Source organism: Nyctereutes procyonoides, unplaced genomic scaffold, assembly GCF_905146905.1.
Source record: "Nyctereutes procyonoides isolate TBG_1078 unplaced genomic scaffold, NYPRO_anot_genome, whole genome shotgun sequence".
NCBI classification, from domain to species: Eukaryota; Metazoa; Chordata; class Mammalia; order Carnivora; family Canidae; genus Nyctereutes; species Nyctereutes procyonoides.
The window spans coordinates 120,008,420-120,032,529 of record NW_026575125.1 but is presented as its reverse complement, the minus strand read 5'-3'; the positions used below and the strand labels follow the sequence as shown (position 1 = coordinate 120,032,529).

The 24,110-nt window shown below is 42.3% G+C and overlaps 1 protein-coding gene across 2 annotated transcripts in view; it reads left to right on the top strand.

The window, feature by feature from the left end:
- Positions 1-24,110, top strand: part of F8 (coagulation factor VIII) — a 150,698-nt gene that overhangs the window by 101,021 nt on the left and 25,567 nt on the right. For both annotated transcript variants that reach the window (XM_055338504.1, XM_055338503.1), the window contains 8 exons: positions 6,394-6,547; positions 10,797-11,009; positions 11,499-11,727; positions 11,889-12,071; positions 13,808-13,924; positions 14,517-14,588; positions 15,893-15,978; positions 20,519-20,674. In XM_055338504.1, coding sequence (XP_055194479.1) covers positions 6,394-6,547; positions 10,797-11,009; positions 11,499-11,727; positions 11,889-12,071; positions 13,808-13,924; positions 14,517-14,588; positions 15,893-15,978; positions 20,519-20,674 — 1,210 coding nt within the window. The remainder of the gene's footprint in view (positions 1-6,393; positions 6,548-10,796; positions 11,010-11,498; positions 11,728-11,888; positions 12,072-13,807; positions 13,925-14,516; positions 14,589-15,892; positions 15,979-20,518; positions 20,675-24,110) is intronic.

Below are 24,110 nucleotides of genomic sequence, written 5' to 3'. Positions count from 1 at the left end.
TAGCTAGGCCTTTGAGTTTCTCTGAGCCAAACTAATACCTAAGGTCTTTGGCTTCTAAGATATATATTTTTTGCAACAGCCTTTACCTTATGTGCACATTAGTAGAAACCAGCAGAAACTGTGGAAACAGAACTGTGGACACCAATGGTAACTAGCAAAGTAGGGACTGGGAACAGGATTAAACCAGCAGGCCTAAAAGAATGGAGATTGCAGATTGATTCCAAATTAATAGAGAATGTCAGCTGCCACCAACAATTCCTGACATGGAATCTGGGGAATAATTTCAAACAAATAGGGAATTGCAAACTAAACCATCAGGAGTTCCCGACATGGAATCCAGGGACAAAATTGAAAACTGGTTTAAATGTTACTGCAGGCTGGCCAATAGAAGGCCCTGTGTGTACCTCCAGCAACTCCCAGTATGGAGTAACCCAGCATGCTCCATTAATAGAGACAGCAGATTAGAACTGACGGAAGGACTAAACCAGCAAAAGACTGCAGACTGGAAATGGGGAAGGGATTCCAACATGGAATAGTGGACTGAACCAAGGGCTGAAGACTGGCTCTCCTTAGAGCCTCCTGTCAGTCTAGACTGACCCATTAACCCTGAACTGGAAAGCCAATTAGATCGAGAGCTTGAAAGCAAAATCCCTGGAAATCAACCAAGAAACTCACCAATGACCTTTGGAGACAGCAAGAAAGACAGTGAACTCAAAATGTTCATGGGGTGCCACTTATGTGTTTCTTATTGCTTTTGAATGTCATCAGAGGTTCACCCTGGATCCCATTGCTGCCACTAAATCTGTTAAAATTAAGCCAAATAAATCAGTTTACAAAGTGTCTTATTAAGTGGTTATGAATCAACTAACATCCCATCTAGCAAGTAGAGAGATGCCCTGAGAAGGGTACAAAATGGAAGTTTTTCTGGGTAGGGCGGTGGGGCAAGGAGGTTATTAGCACAAGGAAAGGATTGTTTTAGCCCAAGACAGCTTCTCTTGGGGAGAAGGGAACAGCAAGATTTTTATCAGGCAGATGACCTCGCTAGTGCTGAGCTGGAAATTTCAGATTGACTGTTAAAAGGTCACCTTCCTGGGATTTCTTGAGACGTGAGTCTTGTCTTTTGTCGTGGGGAGGGGGTGGCAAATGACTCCAATTTGGGTCTTTTTTAAACAAAACAAAATACAACTAGATGCTGTTTCCAAGCTACATATCTAAAACAAAAGAATAAAAAGGCTAAAAGTGGAAGGATGGAAAATGGCATGCCTTGCAAATATTAACCAAAAGAAAGGTAGTGTGTCTTCTGTTTCTGGGTAGAGAATAGGTCATGGCAGGCCATCACTCCTGCTGCAATAACTATAAACACTAGATAAATTTTTAAAATCCATGTTTAAAAAATCTTTGGGGAGCTGAGGAACAAAAAGAATTAGATGAACTAAAATTTGACTGGGAGATGCAGTGATGATCCTTAGTTGTTTTCTTTTAGTTTTTCAATATTTTATTATTTATTCATGAGAGACACAGAGAGAGAGAGAGAGGCAGACTCCATGCAGGGAGTCTGCTGCAGGACTAGATCTCAGGACTCCAGGATCAGGCTCTGAGCCAAAGGCAGATGCTCAACCGGTGAGCCACCCAGGCTTCCCCTTAGTTGTTTTCTTTCTTGGTAGGCTTTGCTAAAGTATCTTAAGGGCTGGGGATACAAAGACTTTCTAAGCACTCAATCAAAAGTCTAGGAGGAAATGCCTGAGAAGCAGGGATAATTGTAGATATTTTAAAGAAAATAGAGAAGATAGACAATACTTGAAATAGGGCCATGAGCGAATGATCAAGAAAGAATTCTTGAGATGTTTTCAGTTTAAAAAGATGCATTTTTTATAGCACAGGAACAGGACTCATGGCAGAAAGAGCTTTACTTTTGCTGTATGAAGCTGGTGGTTATATTGCTTAGGTTCAGGGGGAGGGGATTATACAGGGAGTATAAATGTCTTCGAATTTATACTTGTAAAATTACTTTCACAAAATTTCTCTGGTGCTTATCATTCAGCTCAATATTAACTATTGGAAAGATGTACAGGCAGTAATGAGACCCTTTAAGAATGTAGCAACCCAGGACACCTGGGTGGCTCAGTCAGTTGGGAATCTGCTTTCCACTCAGGTCCTGGGATCAAGCCCCACGTCGGGCTCCTGGCTTGGTGAAGACCCTGCTTCTCCCTCTCCCACTGCTCATGCTCTCTCTCAAATAAATAAATAAAATCTAAAAAAACCCCATAGCAACAAGTACATATTTGATCCTTATTGGAATTATGCAGGTTATAGGTCAGCCTTCTGGGCTTACAGTGAACATTTTTCTGCTTCTATCTGTCATTACACTGATAAGAGGATTGGAAATTGGAATCTGTTTTTAAAAACTCAAATTGTCATTCTAAAACTCAAAAATACAACATCTAAAATTAAAAAACTCATTGGATGAGTGTAATTTCAGGCTAAACACTACAAAAGACAGGATTAAGGTCAAGCAAATATATCCAAACTGAAGCATAGGAAGGGGAAAAAAATGAAAAAAAGAGTATAAGAGATGGGTGAAAAAAACACTCTCAAATGATATAGCATAAGTATAATTGGAGTCCTTAGAGGAGCGCATATAAAAAAATGGGACAGGAAAAAAATTGAATGTCTAAAATTTTCAATAATTGATAAACCATGTCAAGTCACAGATTCAATAAGCTAAGTATAACCCAAAGCATGTTAAATACAAAGAAAATTGCACATAGGCAAATAAAAATCAAACTTAAGAAAACTAAGGATAAAGAGAAAATTTTAAAAGCCAGAGGGAAAAATATACATTACTTCCATAGGAACTTGATAGCTGACTTTTCAAACTACTAAAACAACAGTGTCCAATACAACTTTCTGTGATGATGGATATGTTCTAGATCTTCACTGTCAGTATGGTAACCATTAATCATATGTGTCCATCAAGTACTTGAAATGTAGCTAGTGTGATTAAAGAATTGAATTTTAATTGTGTTCAATTTAATTAGTTTAGGGACGCCTGGATAGCACAGTGGTTAATTGCCTGCCTTTGGCTCAGGGCGTGATCTGGGGTCCTGGGATCAAGTCCCACATCGGGCTCCCCCAACGGAGCCTGCTTCTCCCTCCTCCTATGTCTCTGCCTCTCTCTCTGTGTCTCTCATGAATAAATAAATAAAATCTTAAAATAAATAAATAAATAACATAAAATAGTGGACTCTGAGCTCAGCGTGGAGGCTGCTTCTCCCTCTCCCTCCTCTACCTCCTCCTGCCTGTGTGCACACACTCTCAAATAAAACCTTAAAACTAAGGAAAAATAAAAGAAATTTAACTAGTTTAAATTTAAATAGTCACACATAGCTGATGTATACCTTATTTGACAACATAATACTGAAAGATAACAGAATGATATCTTTAAAATGAAAAATATGAGAACATATACTGTTTGTCCTTCTCCAATTGACTTACTTCACTCAGCATAATACCCTCCAGGTCCATCCACGTTGAAGCAAATGGTGGGTATTTGTTGTTTCTAATTCATTTGGGGAATATGAATAATAGTGAAAGGGAATATAAGGGAAGGGAGAAGAAATGTGTGGGAAATATCAGAAAGGGAGACAGAACATAAAGACTTCTAACTCTGGGAAATGAACTAGGGGTGGTGGAGGGGGAGGAGGGCGGGGGGTGGGGGTGAATGGGTGACGGGCACTGAGGGGGACACTTGACGGGATGAGCACTGGGTGTTACTCTGTATGTTGGTAAATTGAACAGCAATAAAAATTAATTTATAAAAATAAAATAAAATAAAATGAAAAATATGAAAAGAAAAATGCTAACCTAGAATTCTAAACCCAGAGAAAATGTTTCAAAATGAAATTGAAATAGGTATTTTCAGAAAAACAAAAGCTGAGATGCTTTGACACAACAGACTGGTGCTAGAAAGTTCTGGGACATTTTAACATCCATATGGGAAAACATTAAATTGGATCCATACACCATAAAAAATCCACTCATACTTGGCTAAGAGTCTAAGTATAAGCATAAAAGTATAAATATCTTAGAAAATATAAGAGACTATCTTAATAACCTCAGGGTAGGGAAAGAGAATTGACATACAAAAAGCACTAGCATGAAGGATTTTTAAAATTTCACTACATTAAAATTACAAGCTATGCTCATCAAAGTATTTCTTTAAGATGTATTTATTCGTGAGAGACAGAGTCAGAGACATAGGCAGAGGGAGAAGCAGGTTCTGTCCTGGGAGCCTGATGTGGGACCCAATCCCAGGACCCTGGGATCACACCCTGAGCCAAAGGCAGGTGCTCAACCACTGAGCCACCCAGGTGCTCCTCAAAATATTTTTTAAAAGAATGAAAAGATTATCCACAGAATGCGAGAAGATATTTTCAGCACAAAAGGCCAACATGGACTCCTATCAAGACTATTTAGAGTACCACTTTGAATCAATAAGAAAATGAGATTACCTAATAGAAAAATTGGCAAAAAACACCACCACCAACTTGGATAGGCATTCCCAAATCAGATTCAAATAGCTAGTACTCAGAAGAAAAGATGCTCGGTCTCATTATTCACATCAGGAAGATGTGAAATGAAATCACAGACACTGCTATGCATCCACTAGAATGGCCCAAAACGTAAAAATAGATTATTGAGTACCTATAAAGATTCAGAGTAAATGGAACTCTCACACATGGCTGACAGAAATGGAAAATGGCACAGCCACTTTGGAAAACAGTGTGGTGGTAGCTACCAGAGCTGAACATATGGATACCCAGCAATTCCACTCCTAGATCTCTGCCCAAGAGAAATGCATACATACTCACCAAAAGATGTGTATGAGAAGGTTCATAGCAGGAAAAGAAAAGCTTCATAGCAGGAGCAGGACTATTTTTAAGCACCAAAATTTAGAAAGGACACAAATGTTCACAATTTTGGTAGAGTCACACAATGGAACACAAACTATAGCTACACACAACTATGTAGGTGAATCTCATGACCATAATGCCGAGGGGGAAAAGCCAGAAACAAAAGACCGTATACAATATGGTTCCATTTACATATCTCAAAACAGGCAAAACTAAACTATGTTCTTTCGGGATGGGTACATACTGGTAAAATCATCAAGAAAAGCAAAGACAAAGAAGAGAAAAAGAAAAAGACATAATTATCATAAACATCACAATGGGTGTTACCTTTAGGAGGAGAGAGAATGTTATTGGAAAAGCACACACAGTGAGTCTTCTGCATTGCTGCTCATGTTCTTCTAGATCTGGATGGTGGTTAGATTTTTATACCAAAAGCATTTATATTTTATGCACTTTATTGTATAATTTTAGCTCACAATTTTAACAGATTCTTTGACTTTTTAAGTTTGTGAGTTTATGTAATCTCAACACCCAACATGGGGCTTGAACTTATAACCCTGAGATCAAGAAGGCCTACTGACTGAGACAGCCAGGCACCCCCAGATTTTCTTTGTAAGTAAAGTAAAGAAGTCCCAAGGATTGAACCCTGGGGCTTCTATTTAGAATGTGTTTGTAAGTCCTATATGCATTTAGCATCCGCAATATTTTTTGACCATCTACTATGTGCCAAGCAGCACTTGTTCCAGCTCCTGGGAATACCACAGTGGACAAAACATAGGAAACCCCTGCTTTCATGGAACGTACATGCTAGCAAAGCCTGGAGAGAGAGTACGTCAGGAAAATGGAGTGGTTATGCAAAATGTTGCTTAGTCGTCCAATAAGATGAGGACATAACAAAATTGACTATCTGCTTTAATAAGCCACTCACATGATTTGAATATCGTCCAAATATGGATGATCTTCATCTAGATCTCTTTTGTGAGCTCTCAACCTCTGTGTATTTGTCAATTTAATTTACATAGATGTCCCGTGTGTTTAAAACTGTATACCCCCACGGTGCCTGAGTGGCTCAGTTGGTTAAGCATCTGCCTTTGGCTCAGGTCATGATCTCAGGGTCCTGGGATGGAGCCCCACATCAGGCTCCCTGCTCAGCAGGAGGATCTGCTTCTCCCTCTGCCCTTCCCCCTCCTCATGCCCTCTCCTCTGTCTCAAATAAATAAAATCCTAAAAAAATTAAAAATGAATAAAATAAAACTTTACACCCCACCTACTTTTCCTACAGGGTTCCCCATCTCAGTGATTTGCACAGAAACCTGGAAGTTATCTTTAATCCTTTTTCTACCCCACTCTGCTCCATTACACTTCCAATTCATCATCAGTCCTATGACAAGTGTCTCAAATACAGAGAGGGCAAGAATATGAGGCGTTTTTACCCACCTGGTCCATGAAAATAGTGCTTATCCTCTACTTTTTTTTCCAGGGCTCAAAGTGGGGATGTCCAGCAGTTCAAGAAGGTGGTTTTCCAGGAGTTTACCGATGGATCCTTTACTCAGCCCTTATACCGTGGAGAACTGAATGAACACTTGGGACTCTTGGGGCCATATATAAGAGCAGAAGTTGAAGACAATATCGTGGTGAGTTGAGGACAATGAAATTATAAGAAAATTAATCGTATATTTTTTTCTGATTACAAAAATAATTTATTCTCATCTTTTAAGAATTTTGAAGTATAGAAAATAAGTTGAAAAATAATTCCATAATTGCCATTTCGGTGTAGGTTCTCTTTGTCCTATGTATTCTTCTCTTTATGTGTTCAAAATTATACCATGTGAGTGGTGGGCTCCATGCAGGGAGCCCAATGTGGGACTCGATCCCAAGATCCCAGGTCACGCCCTGAGCCAAAGGCAGACGCTCAACTGCTGAACCACCCAGGCGTCCCAGTAGACTTCCTAATTAAAAAATATTTTATGTGATTTTTAAGACCCATTTTTATGTATTATTATTAAAGCAAAGTCTGTTATTCTGTTCTACTTTCTCATAATATTTAAAGGTGTAAACTGAAAGTTATCCATTCAAGTTTCAAGTGTATTTTGCATATATGGTTATAGTAAATCTGTCATCATTTGCTCTTAGTAAAAAAAAAACTTATACCATGTGTAATTTTACCTCATCTTTTTTTAAAGGTGTATTTATTTATTTTAGAGAGAGAAAGAGAGAGCAAGAGCAGGAGGGGCCAAAGGAGAGGGAGAGAGCATCCCAAGCCAGCTCAGTATAGAGCCCAGTGCAGGACTCCATCCCACAACCCCAAGATCATGACCTGAGCCGAAACCAATTGTCAAAGGCTTAAAGCACTGAGCCACACCTCTACCTCTTCTTTTATAACTAAATATCATATTGTAAATATTTCTTATGTCATTTGAAAGACTATCTTTTTTTTAGTGATGGTATAATAGTCTATTATGTGAATTTATGGTTTACTTAGCCATTTATTTTGAACAAGGTTTTAAGTAGTTTGTTCTGTTTTCACTAGCTCAGTAATACTGCAATCACAACCCTTTTCCTAGGACAAAATTCCAGGAGTACAATGTACATGAATATTTTAAGACTTGCTCTAATGAATTTTGTTACTGTCCTTTGCATATTTGACCCTTTTGGAGGGACTACTTTTGTTATCAAGTTATATTACCTTATATGCTATATGTTTTTCTAAATGTGTCATCTTTTAATTTTATATATAGTAGTTTCTGAAATAAAACAGGTTTGAATTATTGGTAGTAATCCATAAATCTTTCCATTATGACACATAGCTTTTATGTTTATAGAAACCCTTCCCTTATTACTCAGCCATTAGAAACGGCAAATACCCACCATTTGCTTCGACGTGGATGGAACTGGAGGGTATTATGCTGAGTGAAGTAAGTCAATCAGAGAAGGACAAACATTATATGGTCTCATTCATTTGGGGAATATAAAAAATAGTGAAAGGAAATAAAGGGTAAAGAGAAAAAATGATTGGGAAATATCAGAAAGGGAGACAGAACATGAGAGACTCCTAACTCTGGGAAATGAACTAGGGTGGTAGAAAGGGAGGTGGGTGGGGGGTGGGGGTGACTGGGTGACGGGCACTGAGGGGCGCACCTGATGGGATGAGCACTGGGTGTTATTCTATATGTTGGCAAATTGAACACCAATAAAAAATTGAAAGAAAAAAAAAGAAACCCTTCCCTATAAGAAGATTTTTTTTCTTGAAATCACACTTTCTTCAACTTTTTTTACAATATAATTGCTTAACAGTTAATCATTTAATCCATCAGTAATTCCTGTACACTAGAAGTTAATTTGGTGTCTTGTGTGAGCCAAAAATTGAAGTAGTTTTATTCTTTTCCAAAAGTAGTCATCCGTTGGTCCAATTGATTGTTTACATTAAGGATATAGAAGGATCTAGGGATCCCTGGGTGGCGCAGTGGTTTGGCGCCTGCCTTTGGCCCAGGGCGCGATCCTGAAGACCCGGGATCGAATCCCACGTCGGGCTCCCGGTGCATGGAGCCTGCTTCTCCCTCTGCCTGTGTCTCTGCCTCTCTCTCGCTCGCTCTCTCTCTCTCTCTCTCTCTCTCTCTGTGACTATCATAAATAAGTAAAAATTTAAAAAAAGAAGGATATAAAATTATGGGATTGTGAGCAAATTATTTGTTGTTTTGATTCTGATTTTAGTTTCCATATGTCTTATGAAACACATATAATTATTAAAAATCTGAAGTCTTTTTTAAAGATCATGTGCAGAATAGCCAGGGGAATATTAAAAAAGAAAACCATAGCTGGGGGCCTCACAATGCCAGATTTCAGGCTGTACTACAAAGCTGTGGTCATCAAGACAGTGTGGTCCTGGCACAAAAACAGACACATAGATCAATGGAACAGAATAGAGAACCCAGAAGTGAACCCTCAACTTTATGGTCACTAATATTCGACAAAGGAGGAAAGACTATCCACTGGAAGAAAGACAGTCTCTTCAATAAATGGTGCTGGGAAAATTGGACATCCACATGCAGAAGAATGAAACTGGACCACTCTCTTACACCAGACACAAAGATAAGGTCCAAATGGATGAAAGATCTAAATGTGAGACAAGATTCCATCAAAATCCTAGAGGAGAACACAGGCAACGCCCTTTTTGAACTTGGCCACAGCAACTTCTTGCAAGATTCATCCATGAAGGCAAGAGAAACAAAAGCAAAAATGAACTATTGGGACTTCATCAAGATAAGAAGCTTCTGCCAGCAAAAGAAACAGTCCACAAAACTCAAAGACAACCTACAGAAGGGGAGAAGAGATTTGCAAATGACGTATCAGATAAAGGGCCAGTTTCCAAGATCTGTAAAGAACTTATTAAACTAAACACCCAAGAAACAAACAATCCCATCATGAAATGGACAAGAGACATGAACAGAAACCTCAGAGAGGAAGACAGACGTGGGCAACAAGCACATGAGAAGATGCTCCGCATCACTGGCCATCAGGGAAATACAAATCAAAACCACAATGAAGGGTGGCCCGGGTGGCTCAGTGGCTTAAGTGCCTGCCTTTGGCCCAGGTTGTGATCCTGGAGACCCGGGATCGAGTCCCATGTCGGGCTCCCTGCATGGAGCCTGCTTCTCCCTCTGCCTGTGTCTCTGTCTGTCTCTGTCTCTGTCTGTGTCTCTGTCTCTCTATCATGAATAAATGAATAAAATATTTTAAAAAAACACAATGAGATCCCACCTCACACCAGTGAGAATGGGGAAAATTAACAAGGCAGGAAACCACAAATGTTGGAGAGGATGAGGAGGAAGGGGAACCCTCCTGCACTGTTGGTGGGAATGTGAACTGGTGCAGCCACTCTGGAAAACTGTGTGGAGGTTCCTCAAAGAGTTAAAAATTAACCTGCCCTACGACCCAGCAATTGCACTGTTAGGGATTTACCCCAAAGATGCAGATGCGGGGAAACGCCGGGACACCTGCACCCCGATGTTTCTAGCAGCAATGTCCACAGTAGCCACACTGTGGAAGGAGCCTCAGTGTCTATTGACAGATGATGGATAAAGAAGATGTGGTTTATGGATACGATGGAATATTCCTCAGCCATTAGAAACGACAAATACCCACCGTTTGCTTCGATGTGGATGGAACTGGAGGGTATTATGCTGAGTGAAGTAAGTCAATCGGAGAAGGACACGCATTATATGGTCTCATTCATTTGGGGAATATAAAAAAATGTGAAAGAGAATAAAGGGGAAAGGAGAGAAAATGAGTGAGAAATATCAGTGAGGGTGACAAAACATGAGAGACACCTAACTCTGGGAAATGAACAAGGGGTGGTGGAAGGGGACGTGGGCGGGGGGTCGGGGTGACTGGGTGATGGTCAGTGAGGGGGGCACTTGGCAGGATGAGCACTGGGTGTTATGCTATATGTTGGCAAATTGAAGTCCAATAAAAAATTTTTTTAATTAAAAAAAATAAAGATCATGTGCATTCTTCCTGGAATTGGTCATAAGAACCATATGTATTAATCTTGGGGTTTATGTCTTAAAATTCCTGGGGTGCTATTTTTCCTTTTACTTTGGAACTTTTGTCAAGAATTTAGGAATTCTCTGTTTTGCAACTTTGAGTTCATGCCTTAAAGATTTTAGAGTTCTAAACTTCCTCAGTTTCCTCATAGATGGATCCTTAGCTTTGGGCTCCTGCCATCTGTCCTCTGTCCACTCACTTTGGGTGTTAAGAACTTGAATAAACCGAAAAACAGGCATTACTCTTAGGGATGCAAACCCTAAGGTAAGGACCTTATATGACCGTAAAACATGACACTTGAATTTTCTGTAAAAATTAGCATTTACTTTTTCTCTGCAGGTAACTTTCAAAAACCAGGCCTCTCGTCCCTACTCCTTCTATTCTAGTCTTATTTCTTATGATGAAGATGAGGGACAAGGAGCAGAACCTAGAAGAAAGTTTGTCAACCCTAATGAAACCAAAATTTACTTTTGGAAAGTGCAGCATCATATGGCACCCACTAAAGATGAGTTTGACTGCAAAGCCTGGGCTTATTTCTCTGATGTTGATCTGGTAAGCAGGTGTACATTGCACTGACCACTTACTGGTTTAAAAGAAATGGACTTTGTGTTATCTGCTCAGAATTATGCTATTTATCATAACCTTAATGGGAAGCTTTCAGTCGCGGAGCTGCCATCATATTTGTGTTTGAGAGCTACCACTGTGGAATGTACTCAAGAGGATTAAAGGGAGACAGAACATGAAGACTCCTAACTCTGGGAAACGAACTAGGGGTGGTGGAAGGGGAGGTGGGCGGGGGGTGGGGGTGACTGGGTGACGGGCACTGAGGGGGGTACTTGATGGGATGAGCACTGGGCGTTATGCTATAGGTTGGCAAATTGAACTCCAATAGAAAATAAATTTATGAAAAATAAATAAAGAGGATGGATTGTGCTGTGGGAAGAGAAGGAGCGGGTTCGAGCAGCATAGAGTCGATAAGAAATGGAGTCTGGGTCATAGGTGAGACAGCTTATACTCATGGGCTTGCTGTCTTCTCTCCAGGAGAAAGATGTGCACTCAGGCTTGATCGGACCCCTTCTGATCTGCCGCAGTAACACACTGAACCCTGCTCATGGGAGACAAGTGACAGTGCAGGAGTTTGCCCTGGTTTTCACTATATTCGATGAGACTAAGAGCTGGTACTTCACCGAAAACCTGGAAAGGAACTGCAGAGCTCCCTGCAATGTCCAGAAGGAGGATCCTACGCTTAAAGAAAACTTCCGCTTCCATGGTAACAGGACCCGCGCCCCGTCTTCCCGTCTTCCTCCCTGTAGGGACTGAGAGCATATGCATGGGAGCGCGATCCCCATAGGAACCAGTATCTTTTACTGGAGTGGAGGGAAAGAAACTTCCAGAATAGGTATCAACGGCCTTTTCTGTCTTCTCCTCCAGCAATCAACGGCTATGTGAAGGATACACTACCTGGCTTAGTAATGGCTCAGGATCAAAAGGTCCGGTGGTATCTGCTCAGCATGGGCAGCAACGAAAACATCCATTCCATTCACTTCAGTGGCCATGTGTTTACTGTACGGAAAAAAGAGGACTATAAAATGGCAGTGTACAACCTCTATCCAGGTAGGGGCTCGTCTGTGCCCTTCTTCCACCTCCTGTACTTACCGCAGCTTCCTTTAAATGGTCTAGGCACTGGGGAGCAGTCCGCGAGCAGAGCACACAGACTCCCTGATCGCGGGTAACTCACTTTTTCAAGTCACTTTCCCCTACAGAGACATAATCAATGAATTAGCAAAGAAACGTGATCATTTCAGAGACAGAGAAGGTGCTACCAAGGAAATAGAACAGAATTAATCTGTAATTAATGTTGCAGCACTTTCCTGGGAGGAGGGCATTTGCCCCATCTCGGATCACACGTGGCACCAGTAGTTAGCCACAGAGTGATCAGTTTGTGTCTGTAACCAGTATATTGATTAAGCACCGCTCACAGTGTTGATCAAAATACAGCTAGATTTGGGCTCTCCACTGTCCCTTTAAAATAGGTTTAACAGGGCAGCCCGAGTAGCTCCATGGCTTAGCTCCACCTTCGGCCCAGGGTGTGATCCTGGAGACCCGAGATCGAGTCCCATGTCGGGCTCCCTGCATGGAGCCTGCTTCTCCCTCTGCCTGTGTCTCTGCCTCTCCGTGTGTGTGTGTGTGTGTGTGTCTTTCATGAATAAATAAATAAATAAAATCTTTAAAAAAAAATAGGTTTAACAGTGGGAGCAAACTTCTCGTGTTTCTGTGGCAAAATTCCAATAAGTTCAGTGACTTTCTCCTTACTCTTAAGTGAGAAACACTCCTGCAGTCACTTTACATCACAAATATACGTCATGTCCACTCCAGGATGTCTACGTTGGGAAAGGGAGGTGTGCTTGAGTCCTCTGCTCCTCTAACGTTTATTGTGTGTCTCCACCAACCCCTTCCTGGCTGCTGCCTTAAACTGCAGCATGGAAATGGTCAAGGTTAAATAATAGGACAGTTTTGGGTTTTTTTATTTTATTTATTCATGAGAGACACAGGCAGAGGGAGAAGCAGGCTCCCTCCGGGGAGCCCAATGCGGGACCCGATCCCAGGACCCCAGGATCACCACCTGAGCGGAAGGCAGACGCTCAACCACCGAGCCACCCAGGTGCCCCAATGATAGGACGGTTCTTATCTTACACCTGGTACTTTTATTCTAGGTGGTGCATTGCGACTCATTGCTCAGCCCATCAGTATTCCCCTCTAGCTTTTTTAAAAAATATTTTATTTATTTACTCATGACAGACATAGAGAGAGGCAGAGACACAGGCAGAGGGAGAAGCAGGCTACCTGTGGGGAGCCTGATGAGGGAGTCAATCCCAGGACCCCAGGATCATGCCCTGAGCCAAAGGCAGACGCTCAACCACTGAGGCACCCAGGTGTCCCAACCCCTCTAGCTTCTTGCTGCTAGGGTTCCTTTAGCCCTCAAGACAACCCTAGTGAACTGGGTGCACAAAGACCTCACCCTGACTTCCATCTCCCAGGGAGCTCACATCTGGTCAATGGGGGGAAAAAAAACATTTGGCTCTAAAAAACCCTGGCTATTTCCTGTCTCCCCGACCAAAGCATGCCACCCATCTGTCTCTCCCATTTCCCAGGGGTGGGGGTTGTCAGAACTCAATCTCCAGGACCTCCAAACTGGAGGGGTCACATACAAGCACTGTGGCTTTGAGGGATCCAAGAATAGTAGAACTGACTTAGGTAGATCTCCTTTGGTGTTCTGCATTAACTTACGTATCTCATGCTCATTGCTTTAGTACAAGGAAATTCTTTTTGTTCCTTTTGTGTTTCATCAGGTGTATTTGAGACTGTGGAAATGCTACCATCCCAAGTGGGAATCTGGCGGATAGAATGCCTTATCGGCGAGCACCTGCAAGCCGGGATGAGCACTCTGTTTCTGGTGTACAGCAAGAGTGAGTAGCACCACGCATCTATTTCTGTCCGGCTCTCTTCCTTCCTAGCATGGTTTCCTTTGTCAAGAAATAAATACAAGCTCACGGTCATTAGCAAATCTAAAATGAATATTGCTGGTAGACATCATCAGAGTCCTCAGAAAAGGGCAGATGTGTTTGAAGCTTTGAACACGCTGAACCTGAAGCTCTAAATATTTAAAAAACTGCTGCTAAACAGTATCTTCCTTCTCAGAACTCTGGGAAGCTCCAAGATCTCCAAGAGCAAAATCTGAAACTGAATTTTGGTTCAGTGAGCAAAGATAGCTTACAAATATGGCTTGGAAGAGTTTGAGATGTAAGCCTAAACGAGTAAAAGAACCACTGGTGTCCTTATGCTCCTCAGCTGCAGAACGGGGATGCTTCTAGCACCTACCTGTTGGAGTGAATTGAATGATGTCGATAGTACAATGAAATATGTAGTAGAGCTCTTGGCACACAGTAAACAATAAGAAATACTGACCATTTGTTGGTGTTCTCCCATTTTCATTGGCTTGCATTTGTGGAGCTGACTTATCCGTACTGTAGCTGTCGTCCTCCCCTCCTTTGATTTCAGAGTGTCAGACTCCACTGGGGATGGCTTCCGGACACATTAGAGATTTTCAGATTACAGCTTCAGGACAATATGGTAAATACCATTGTTTTGTCTCAAAGAACAGCTGATTATATCTTTTTTATTTCTGTTGCACAGATTTCAATAACCTATCTATCTCCATGCTTCTCTTTACTCCATAAGCGTCTCTCAAACCCATTTTCTCTTCTCTGATTCTTCCTTTGACTATGTTAATTCAGGCTACCATCATTTCTCCCCTGGGCAGTGCTGCTGCCTCCTTAAATGTCCTCCCTGCACTCCCTGGTGCCCCCCTTGAGTCCATTATCTTCAGTGTGGCAGGAAGTTAAGCGTTTCTGTGAGTAGTGCTGGTAAAGCTTGGATAGAGTATATAGATGGCTCTCAAAGTTGTTTGAGAGCCGCGGTGAGCAAATCATGCCCTACAGGCCAAATCCATCCAGCCCACTGCCTCTTTTTATAAAGCCTTTATATAGCCTATAAGCTAGGAGTTATTTTTTTTTCTATTTTTAAATGATTGGGAGAAGAAAAATGTCACATGACATGTGAAGATTATATGAAATTCAAACTTCAGTGTCTATAAATGAAATCTCATATTGACACACGTAACCACCCCCATTCACTTACAGTTGTCTGTGGCTGCTTTTGCTCTACAACAGCAGTTAAGTAGCTGAAACAGAGACATGATCTGCAAACCTGAATTATGTACTGTCTGGCTGTTTACAGAAAAAGGTTTGTCAACCCCAGTTTTAGAGGGAACAAAATGCCTTTTCAAAACGAGGCTTCAGAGTTTTATACCAAAATAGTATTATTTCTTTTCTGGGTAAAAGGATGGCTTTTTTTTAACTTTTATTTTTCCTTATGTTCTATTTTCCATGTTCTAACTTTTCTACAAGGAACATATGTTGTGTCATGAAGAAATAATAATAGGATTTTGTAGTACCGGTAATACATTCTAGTGTCACCTAATTAGAGGTCCTAACAATAAACAAAATAAGTTTAGAAAAAAATACTCCTATGCTTTATACCTTTATCTTCTCCGCAGCTAGGTTTAACCCTTCTCAAGAGAGCAATTTAGGGGTGCCTGGGGGCTCAGTGGGTTACGCGACTCTTGATTTCAGCTCACATCATAGTCTTAGGGTCGTGGGATGGATCGCTGTGTGTAGCAGGCTCCCGCCTCATCAGGGAGTCTACTTGTCCCTCTCCCTTTTCCCCCTCCCCTCATTCATGTTTTTTCTCTCTTTCTCTCGAAAATAAATAAATTAAATCTTTTCTTTTGAAAAAAAAAAAGACAGCAATTTTATTCTTGAGTGTCTAGGACCAACGCAGCTGAATCTAATCTCTCTCCCCTTTCTTGGGCAAAGGACAGTGGGCCCCAAAGCTGGCCAGACTTCATTATTCCGGATCAATCAATGCCTGGAGCACCAAGGACCCCTTTTCCTGGATCAAGGTTAGAAAGTGCATCACATTCAATGGCATCATGTATTCCTCTTGCAAGCTCAAAACACTCCTTTATACCTTTATAAACATCTCCTTTATACCAAAGTCACTTTCATCAAACTCCAACTAACTGACAAGGAAGGAACTGAAGAATAGAGTGGCTTCTGATTTGTACAAAAACAGTGAGGAGTGAAGACTCGGGGATAGAATCGAGCATGCTGATGCATTAGTCCAATCCGGTAAACTAACTTGGAGCCAGTGACTGAAACAGTGTCTTTAGGGTTACTCAGTTTCTTCTTAATTAAGTCTTTCCCATTTTCTCACTCTCCCATTCCCTCTAGAGCAGTGCAATCCAATAGAAATATAATTCGAACCACAAAGGCAAACCACATGAGTAATTTTATATTTCCTAGTAGCCACATTTTAAAAGAAACATGTGGAAATCATTTTAATGATATATTTAATGCAACATATCCAAAGATTTTATCAAGTGAACATGTGGTCAGTCAGGGCTCTGAGCCCGTTGAGGGCATGCAGATGGAAGCTCGTGGCTCTCTTCCTTGTGCCATGAGAGCTGAGGGTAGTGTCGAAGTGCCAGCTCAGCCTCTCTGCCTAACCACAAGAGCGGGTTCTCTCTAGAGCCAGAACACGCCTCCCACCTCTGGTGCTTACTGCAGACACGTTTTACCACCTACTTTCCCCACCTCCTCCTCTTTTCATCGTACGCCAGCTTTCCTTCCTCTTCTGAGTTGACTGACGATATTCCCCTACATATTTTCCTTCTTTGCAAGATCACATCTACTCCTCTGTTTTTTCTTGAGGTGAAAATTATAAATAGGAAAATAAGAATAAAAATAAATTTTTAAAAAAGAAAATTATAAATAGGAATCAGGGAAAGATAAAGCAGCCTACCAGTAGGTAGATGGGAAGAGCACACCTGTCAGTATCACATCAGCTCATCTTATTTTGTTTATTTTATTGGCACTGCCAGTTATAACTCAGTTTGAACTGACTGTTCATGAATTCCCAAGTATTTTTGTTTGTTCATGAACTTCCCAAACCACATGTTCTTACCTTGTATTTCTGTGGTTTTCACTTTCAACTTCACCTGTATCCCTGGGTAGTAGATGTTGTCATCTATTTGAGTGCCCTGCACCTGTTGTTCCATTTATTTCCTTCCTGTGATAGCATTCTCATTTCCATTTGGGAATTAGATCTCCTTCACTGGATACAACCTGATTCGACTAGTATATAGACTGCCTTTTCCGTGTGTAACCAAAGAACCTGCGTAATACCCCTAAGTTTCCACTTCCTAGATTTGGCCCATTGTTCCAGCTTCTGTCTCCAAAGACTTTCTCAGTCTTCCCGATTTCACATAATTCACTGATTTGAGTACATTTTTTGTACTTTGGCTAATTCATGATCAGAGTATTGAGGCAGACAGGGCCCTGTGACTGTGTGCTTAAAACAAGTCCAAGCTAGCAAATCTTTACCACACTGTTATTATCATCCTCATTCCAGATAAAAAAGCTGAAGCAAAGAAAAGTAACTTGCCCCTAGTCATACAGCCAATAAGTGATTGAGCCAAAATGCAAACCATGATAGTTGGGCTCCAGAGGCCTAATTTTTTTTAAAATATATTTTTTAAATTTTTATTTATTTATGATAGTCACACACACACAGAGAGAGAGAGAGGCAGAGACACAGGCAGAGGGAGAAGCAGGCTCCACGCACCGGGAGCCCGACGTGGGATTCGATCCCGGGTCTCCAGGATCGCGCCCTGGGCCAAAGGCAGGCGCTCAACCGCTGCGCCACCCAGGGATCCCCCAGAGGCCTAATTTTTAATCATGATACTATACTGTTTCTAGAATGCTCCGTCTAAGTTGATAATCATCTGTAATGTCCTGAGTTCAGTGCCTGACACATACTAAATACTTAGTAAATGTTAGCTTTTATATTTTGGAAAGTGCAGCATCCAGTTGTGAACCAGCTACAAACCCACCTGATTGTATTATCATCCAGTCTGTATCAACACCTCTGCCTCAAGGTGTTTTTTTCCATATGTCCTACTGAATCCCAGGTACACATTTTCTTGATCTAGTGGCTCTAAAAACTAAATTCCCCAGAAAAATAGTATGTTGATTTAAAAAAAGAGAAAGAGAGAAAGAAGAAAGAAAGAAAGAAGAAAGAAAGAAAGAAGAAAGAAAGAAAGAGAGAAAGAAAGAAGAAAGAAAGAAAGAAAGAAAGAAAGAAAGAAAGAAAGAAAGAAAGAAAAGAAGTGGTTCTAGGGAGCCAGGAGGCAATCAGAGATGTCAAGCTGCAGTGTTTGTATTTGTGCACTGAATTAGTCATTACTGTTTTGCTTCCTTCTTTGTAGAGAGATGTGTCTTGTCACACTCAGATAAATGGCTGGATACCTAGGTGAAAATATTGACTCGGAAATTGCCAAATTCCACCAAGATTCCTATTATAATATAGACGAGGTACAAAAATAAGATAAAATTGATAAGATTGGCACTTTGCCAAACATTTAGCAGTTACAGAATATAGGTGGAAAAGGTGGCTGGCAAGACTTATTAAAATACTAGAAAGTGCAATAGTCAGTGGTCCAGAAAAGACCTCTCATATACTGCATGAAGAAATAGTACAAGTCAGGACGCCTGGGTGGCTGAGTGGTTGAGCATCTGCCTTTGGCCCAGGGTGTGATCCTGAGTCACGGGATCGAGTCCCACATCGGGCTCCCTGCATGGATCCTGCTTCTCCCTCTGCCTGGGTCTCTGCCTCTCTCTCTCTCTCTCTCTCTCTCTCTGTGTGTGTGTGTGTCTCACTAATAAATAAATAACATCTTAAAAAAAACAAATAATACAAGTCAATTCAACAAACGCCACGGTTTTTGCACCTAGTCCTTTCAGGACCACAAAGCCGAGGGAGAAATGAAGTGGCTTCAGTTGGGAGGATCATCTCATCTGGGCCGAGATGGTGCTGTAGCTTCTGATGACCTTGCCACTGTGTCCTCTTACCCTGCTGCTTTTTCTCCTGTGCTTATCACTGCTTGATGCTGTCAATAAATAAAAACCTATATGATATGTAGGCTGTTTCTCCAAGTCAGCTGTAAGTTCCATAGGGCAGGGCTCTATCCCCAGTGCCTAGAGCAGTGCTGATCACATAACAAATGCCAAAAAAAAAAATAGTATTTGAATGAATGGATGGAAGGATGGAACTACCTGAAGGAGACAGTCATTAGGCTCCAGTGTCATTGCCTGTGACAAGTTAACTGTGACTTGCTTGTTAGGACAGTAAGCGATGCCAAAATTGCTGGAGTAGATACTGCCTTGTAATGCTTGCATGGCCATGCTCTCTTCTTTAAGAACCAACCATTCCAGGGATCCCTGGGTGGCTCAGTGGTTTGGCGCTTGCCTTCAGCCCAGGGCGTGATCCTGGGGTCCCGAGATTGAGTCCCACATTGGGCTCCTGCATGGAGCCTGCTTCTCCCTCAGCCTGTGTCTCTGCCTCTCTCTCTCTGTGTCTCTCATGAATAAAACAAAAACAATCATTCCAGGGGGTTGGGGAAAGTGAAAAAAAATATTAATAAATCCTTACCACTCTGCCATTATTCACTCATTCGTTCCAAAGCATTTGCTATGTATCAGTATTATATCAGATGCCATGTTAAATACTGGGGTAGAAAAAATATAAAAGCTAACATTTACTAAGTATTTAGTACGTGTCAGGCACTGAACTCGACCTTACATGTACTGACCCTTTAAACCTTCTAGTAAACCTTTGGGTTTTTTTTTTTTAGACTTTTTCATTTTTTTAAAGATTCTTATTTATTTATTCATGAGAGACAGAGAGAGAGAGAGGCAGAGGGAGAAGCAGGCTACACGCAGGGAACCCAATGTGGGACTTGATCTTAGGACTCCAGGATCACGCCCTGGGCCAAAGGCAGGCGCTAAACCGCTGAGCCACCCGGGCGTCCCCAAACCTTTGTTATAAACACCACGTTAGGTGACCCAGATTCACTGCCGTGAGGGTCTCGGTGTAACAGGGACAGCAGATGAGCAAAGACAGCTCTCCAATGTGGTGCAGTAAGATGCTCTGATGCGCTCACATACGAAATGAAGCAGAGACCGAGAAAGCAGCACTAAACTTGTCTGGGTGAGTCACGAAAGGCGAACCAGGAGAAATAGCTTCTGAACTAACACGTGAAAGAGGGACAGCGGTTTATCACTGGCAGTGATGTTGGGATGGGCGCTGGGCTGGGGAGAGCGCGGGACGTGGCTTGGCCGAGGCCGAGGCTGAGGTTGGGCAAGGCACGAGGTTCCGTGGCCCCTTGTGTGCAGCACATTGCTTTGAGCGTCCCCTGGTTTGTCGGGAACCAGGCGGGGAACCTAATAAGCACCTTTGCTTTTTGTTCCCGTCACTCATCTCAGCACCTCACACACACCCAAGTACTCCTGAGAATACCCGTATCGATGCAGGTCCTTCTCAAGCCGATAAGCAACCTCAGAAGGTGGTACATTTACATGAAGTGCTGCTTTCATTGGCAGGTGGATCTCTTGGCACCGATGATTATTCACGGCATCATGACCCAGGGGGCCCGCCAGAAGTTCTCCAGCCTCTACGTGTCTCAGTTTATCATCATGTACAGTCTGGATGGCAACAAGTGGCACAGTTATCGAGGGAATTCCACGGGGACCTTAATGGTAGGTCATTAGTTCTTCTTTCAAGAGAATGCATGAATCTTTTAAAGAGCTTTTGACAAAGATTTCAAATTCGGGACAGACACTCCTAGCTTCTACGAACTTAATTCTAAGAAAAGATGTTTCCACTTATGGGCAGTAGGAGTGATTGTGAACATATGGATCAAAAGTAGGAGCATCAAAGATCTCATAGATAACAGACATGAAGAGGTGCTCTGTAGGCAGAGATAGGTGACGAGGACTCCGTGGATGGATGACATTCGTTTGACGTGATGGCAGGGCAATCAGGTCACATGTCCAGCAAACCGTCAATCACAGACTTGAGTTTAGGGGGGCAAATCATGAATGCAGGTTGAAGATTCCCGTCTTCCACATAAAGCGTTGGCTGAGACCTTGGGAAAGGGTCACAAGACCCTAAATTCAACAGGCTTGCAACCTTAGCATCATTGTGTACCCTTCCCTCGTGTTCGTGCCTCCTGCTGAATTGGTCCACACACCCCGCAATCCTCTCCTGTCTCTTCTGTGTCACCGCTGCGGCTGTTACTGTTTATTGCCTGAGGCCCGTCAACTCACATTCATCTACTCCGTTACATTCCTAACTAGTTGTCTCCTGTTTCTAGTCTCTTCTCTGATAAAACCTTTTTGGGGAGAATCATCTTATCAGCCCTGTGCCTACAACCTTCCAGTGTCTGCCTCTTCTCTTCAGAACAAAGTTAAAAAAATCCTCCAGCGGCTCCAATAACTCATTTTCCCCTTCAGATGCATTGCCCTGCTTCTGGTTCTGTGAGTCTGACTTACCCTCTACCTTCTGGGAGCACTGGCAGGAGATCAGAGGAAGGAAGCAGAGTCAGATCAAGACATTTATTCTTGGGGCGCCTGGCTGGCTCCGTCGGTAGAGCATGTGACTCTTGATCTCAGGGCTGTGAGTTCAACCCCACATTGGGCATAGAGTTTACTTCAAAAATATACATTAAAAAAAGATATTTCTTCTCCTGGTGCTCTCCTTGTAGAGGATTGGGCTGTATCTCTTCACCGAAGGTCGCTGCTCCCTTCTGACTGGCCTTCTCTCCCTGGTCCACTTGCTGTCACTGAGTACCAAACCACCCCAAAACCTCATGTCAGAAGGACAACCGTTCTGTTTTGTTCACGGATTCTATGGGATCAGGACTTTTAGCACAGCAGAAATGGCTGGCTGTGCTCACGATATCTAGGGCCTCAGCTCAGACGATTTGACAGCTGGGAGCTAGAATCATCTGGAAGCTTCTTCCCTTGCATGGCTGGTAGCTGGTGCTGACTAACCTAGCTAGGATAGCATCTGGGGCCGTGACTGAAGTAACTCCATATGGCCTTCCCCTGAGGTCTGAGCTTCTCACACATACACCCATATTCAAGGGGAAGAGACATAGACCCTGCTTCTCAGTGGGAGCAATGTAAGGAATTTGTGGTCATTTTTGTAAACCACTAAAAGAATCTACTAGATTATCTCCTTTAAGATTCTGCTCCCGCTCCACCTCCCACCAGGCCTAGGTTGGCAATACCCTGCCCTCACCTACCTACCTAGTACCTTTATACGACTTTTCCCTAATCATTATGGTTTGAATGTTCCTTGTTTCGTGGTCAAACTCTGTCTTATACAGTAACTAATGCCAGAAGTAGCCCCAAGAATCAGACCCTCAAAGGAATTCTAGGATTCTGTTGCTAGCACATTCAAGGAATACGGTGTGATTTCCTTGCTTAGGGAGAAGATTGGCTGTTGGGTAATCCGTGGTGCATGGTGGTATCACAATTTCTCAGACTATCACCAGTGATACTATGGGATGAGGTACAGATGGTGAGAAAGACATTGGGAGACTCAGTGGACAGCGGCATTTAATCACTGTGGCAAGAACTGTAGCATCACCTGATTGTAGAGTGACCTGTCAACCTTTTAGAGCCCTTCTTTTTATGGAGTTATGGCATACATAGGGGAAAATCCGTTACATGTTCTGAATATACTCGACAAAGACGCAGAATCCGGACACACCCATGGAGCTCTGTGGGCGTCTTCCATACCCCGTGCTTGTGGACACATACTTGGACGTAAGACCAGGTCTAAGTGCTGAGCATATGAATTGCAGACTTGCAGTGACAATTTTTTTAAAGATTTATTTATTCATGATAGACAGAGAGAGAGAGAGAGAGAGAGGCAGAGACACAGGCAGAGGGAGAAGTAGGCTCCACGCAGGGAGCCCAACGTGGGACTCGATCCTGGGTCTCCAGGATCACGCCCTGGGCCGAAGGTGGTGCTAAACCGCTGAGCCACTCGGGCAGCCTTTTTTTTTTTTTTTAAGATTTTAAACAAACACTTCTTATCACATTTACAAGGTTTCTTTCTAGTCCTGCTCCATTTAGAATGGCTGCAGAATTGCACCACATGCTTTTTCAGCATCTCTGACGTGATCACTTTCTTTCCTGTTGTCACACCGCACTGACGTTCAGTGGTGTGCTGGCAAATGGTACACAACTGGCTCTGGAGCAAAATGGGGGATGACTAGGGGGGAAAGGCCTTGGTTTCTGGCGTTTGCTGATTTCCATGATGTTAATATTCCCATCAGACCTGCTTTCAAGCTGCTGCTGTCATGTCGTTGAATGCCGAGTTGGGAACAGATGTGCTCAGTTGGCCCTCACAAGCTCGTACTAGGCCGCTCCAGCACAGCGCTGGGAAATCTCTGGGAAAGCGGGCTCAGCCAGAGTGTCCTGCTCATTGGAAACCACTTTGCTTACATTTTGTTTAGAATTTTTCTATGTATACTAATCAATAAAATAGGTTTACCTTTTTTAGGAGCTCTATTTACGAGATTTTGGCATGAGACTTGAACTTGAAACTTGAAAATAAAGTAGAAAAGCTTCCATCTTTTCCTATTAACTTGTTGATCTAGAATAGCTTAATTAACGTAGTGATCATGTGTTTCAGCAAAGTTAGGTGGAAATGCCACTGAGCTCTGTGCCTTAGTGATAGAAGCTTGGCTATCTTTTCCATTTCTTAATCTGAATATTCATATCCCATTTTCTATTGCCCGTAGCTAATTGCTGTGAATGTCTACACTAGAGTTCTCTCGCCCTGCCTATGCCCTAGAGCCATACCACATACACACGTATTTCTCTCTGTTTCTCCCTTAACCAGAGTAGGGTGAGTGTCTGTCTATTCTATTGGAGTTTCTTTTTTTAATTTTTATTTATTTATTTATTTATGATAGTCACAGAGAGAGAGAGAGGCAGAGACACAGGCAGAGGGAGGAGCAGGCTCCACGCACCGGGAGCCCGATGTGGGACTCGATCCCGGGTCTCCAGGATCGCGCCCTGGGCCAAAGGCAGGCGCTAAACCGCTGTGCCACCCAGGGATCCCCTCTATTGGATTTTCAAAGAATCAACTCTTGGTCTTAAAATCAAACATAGATTT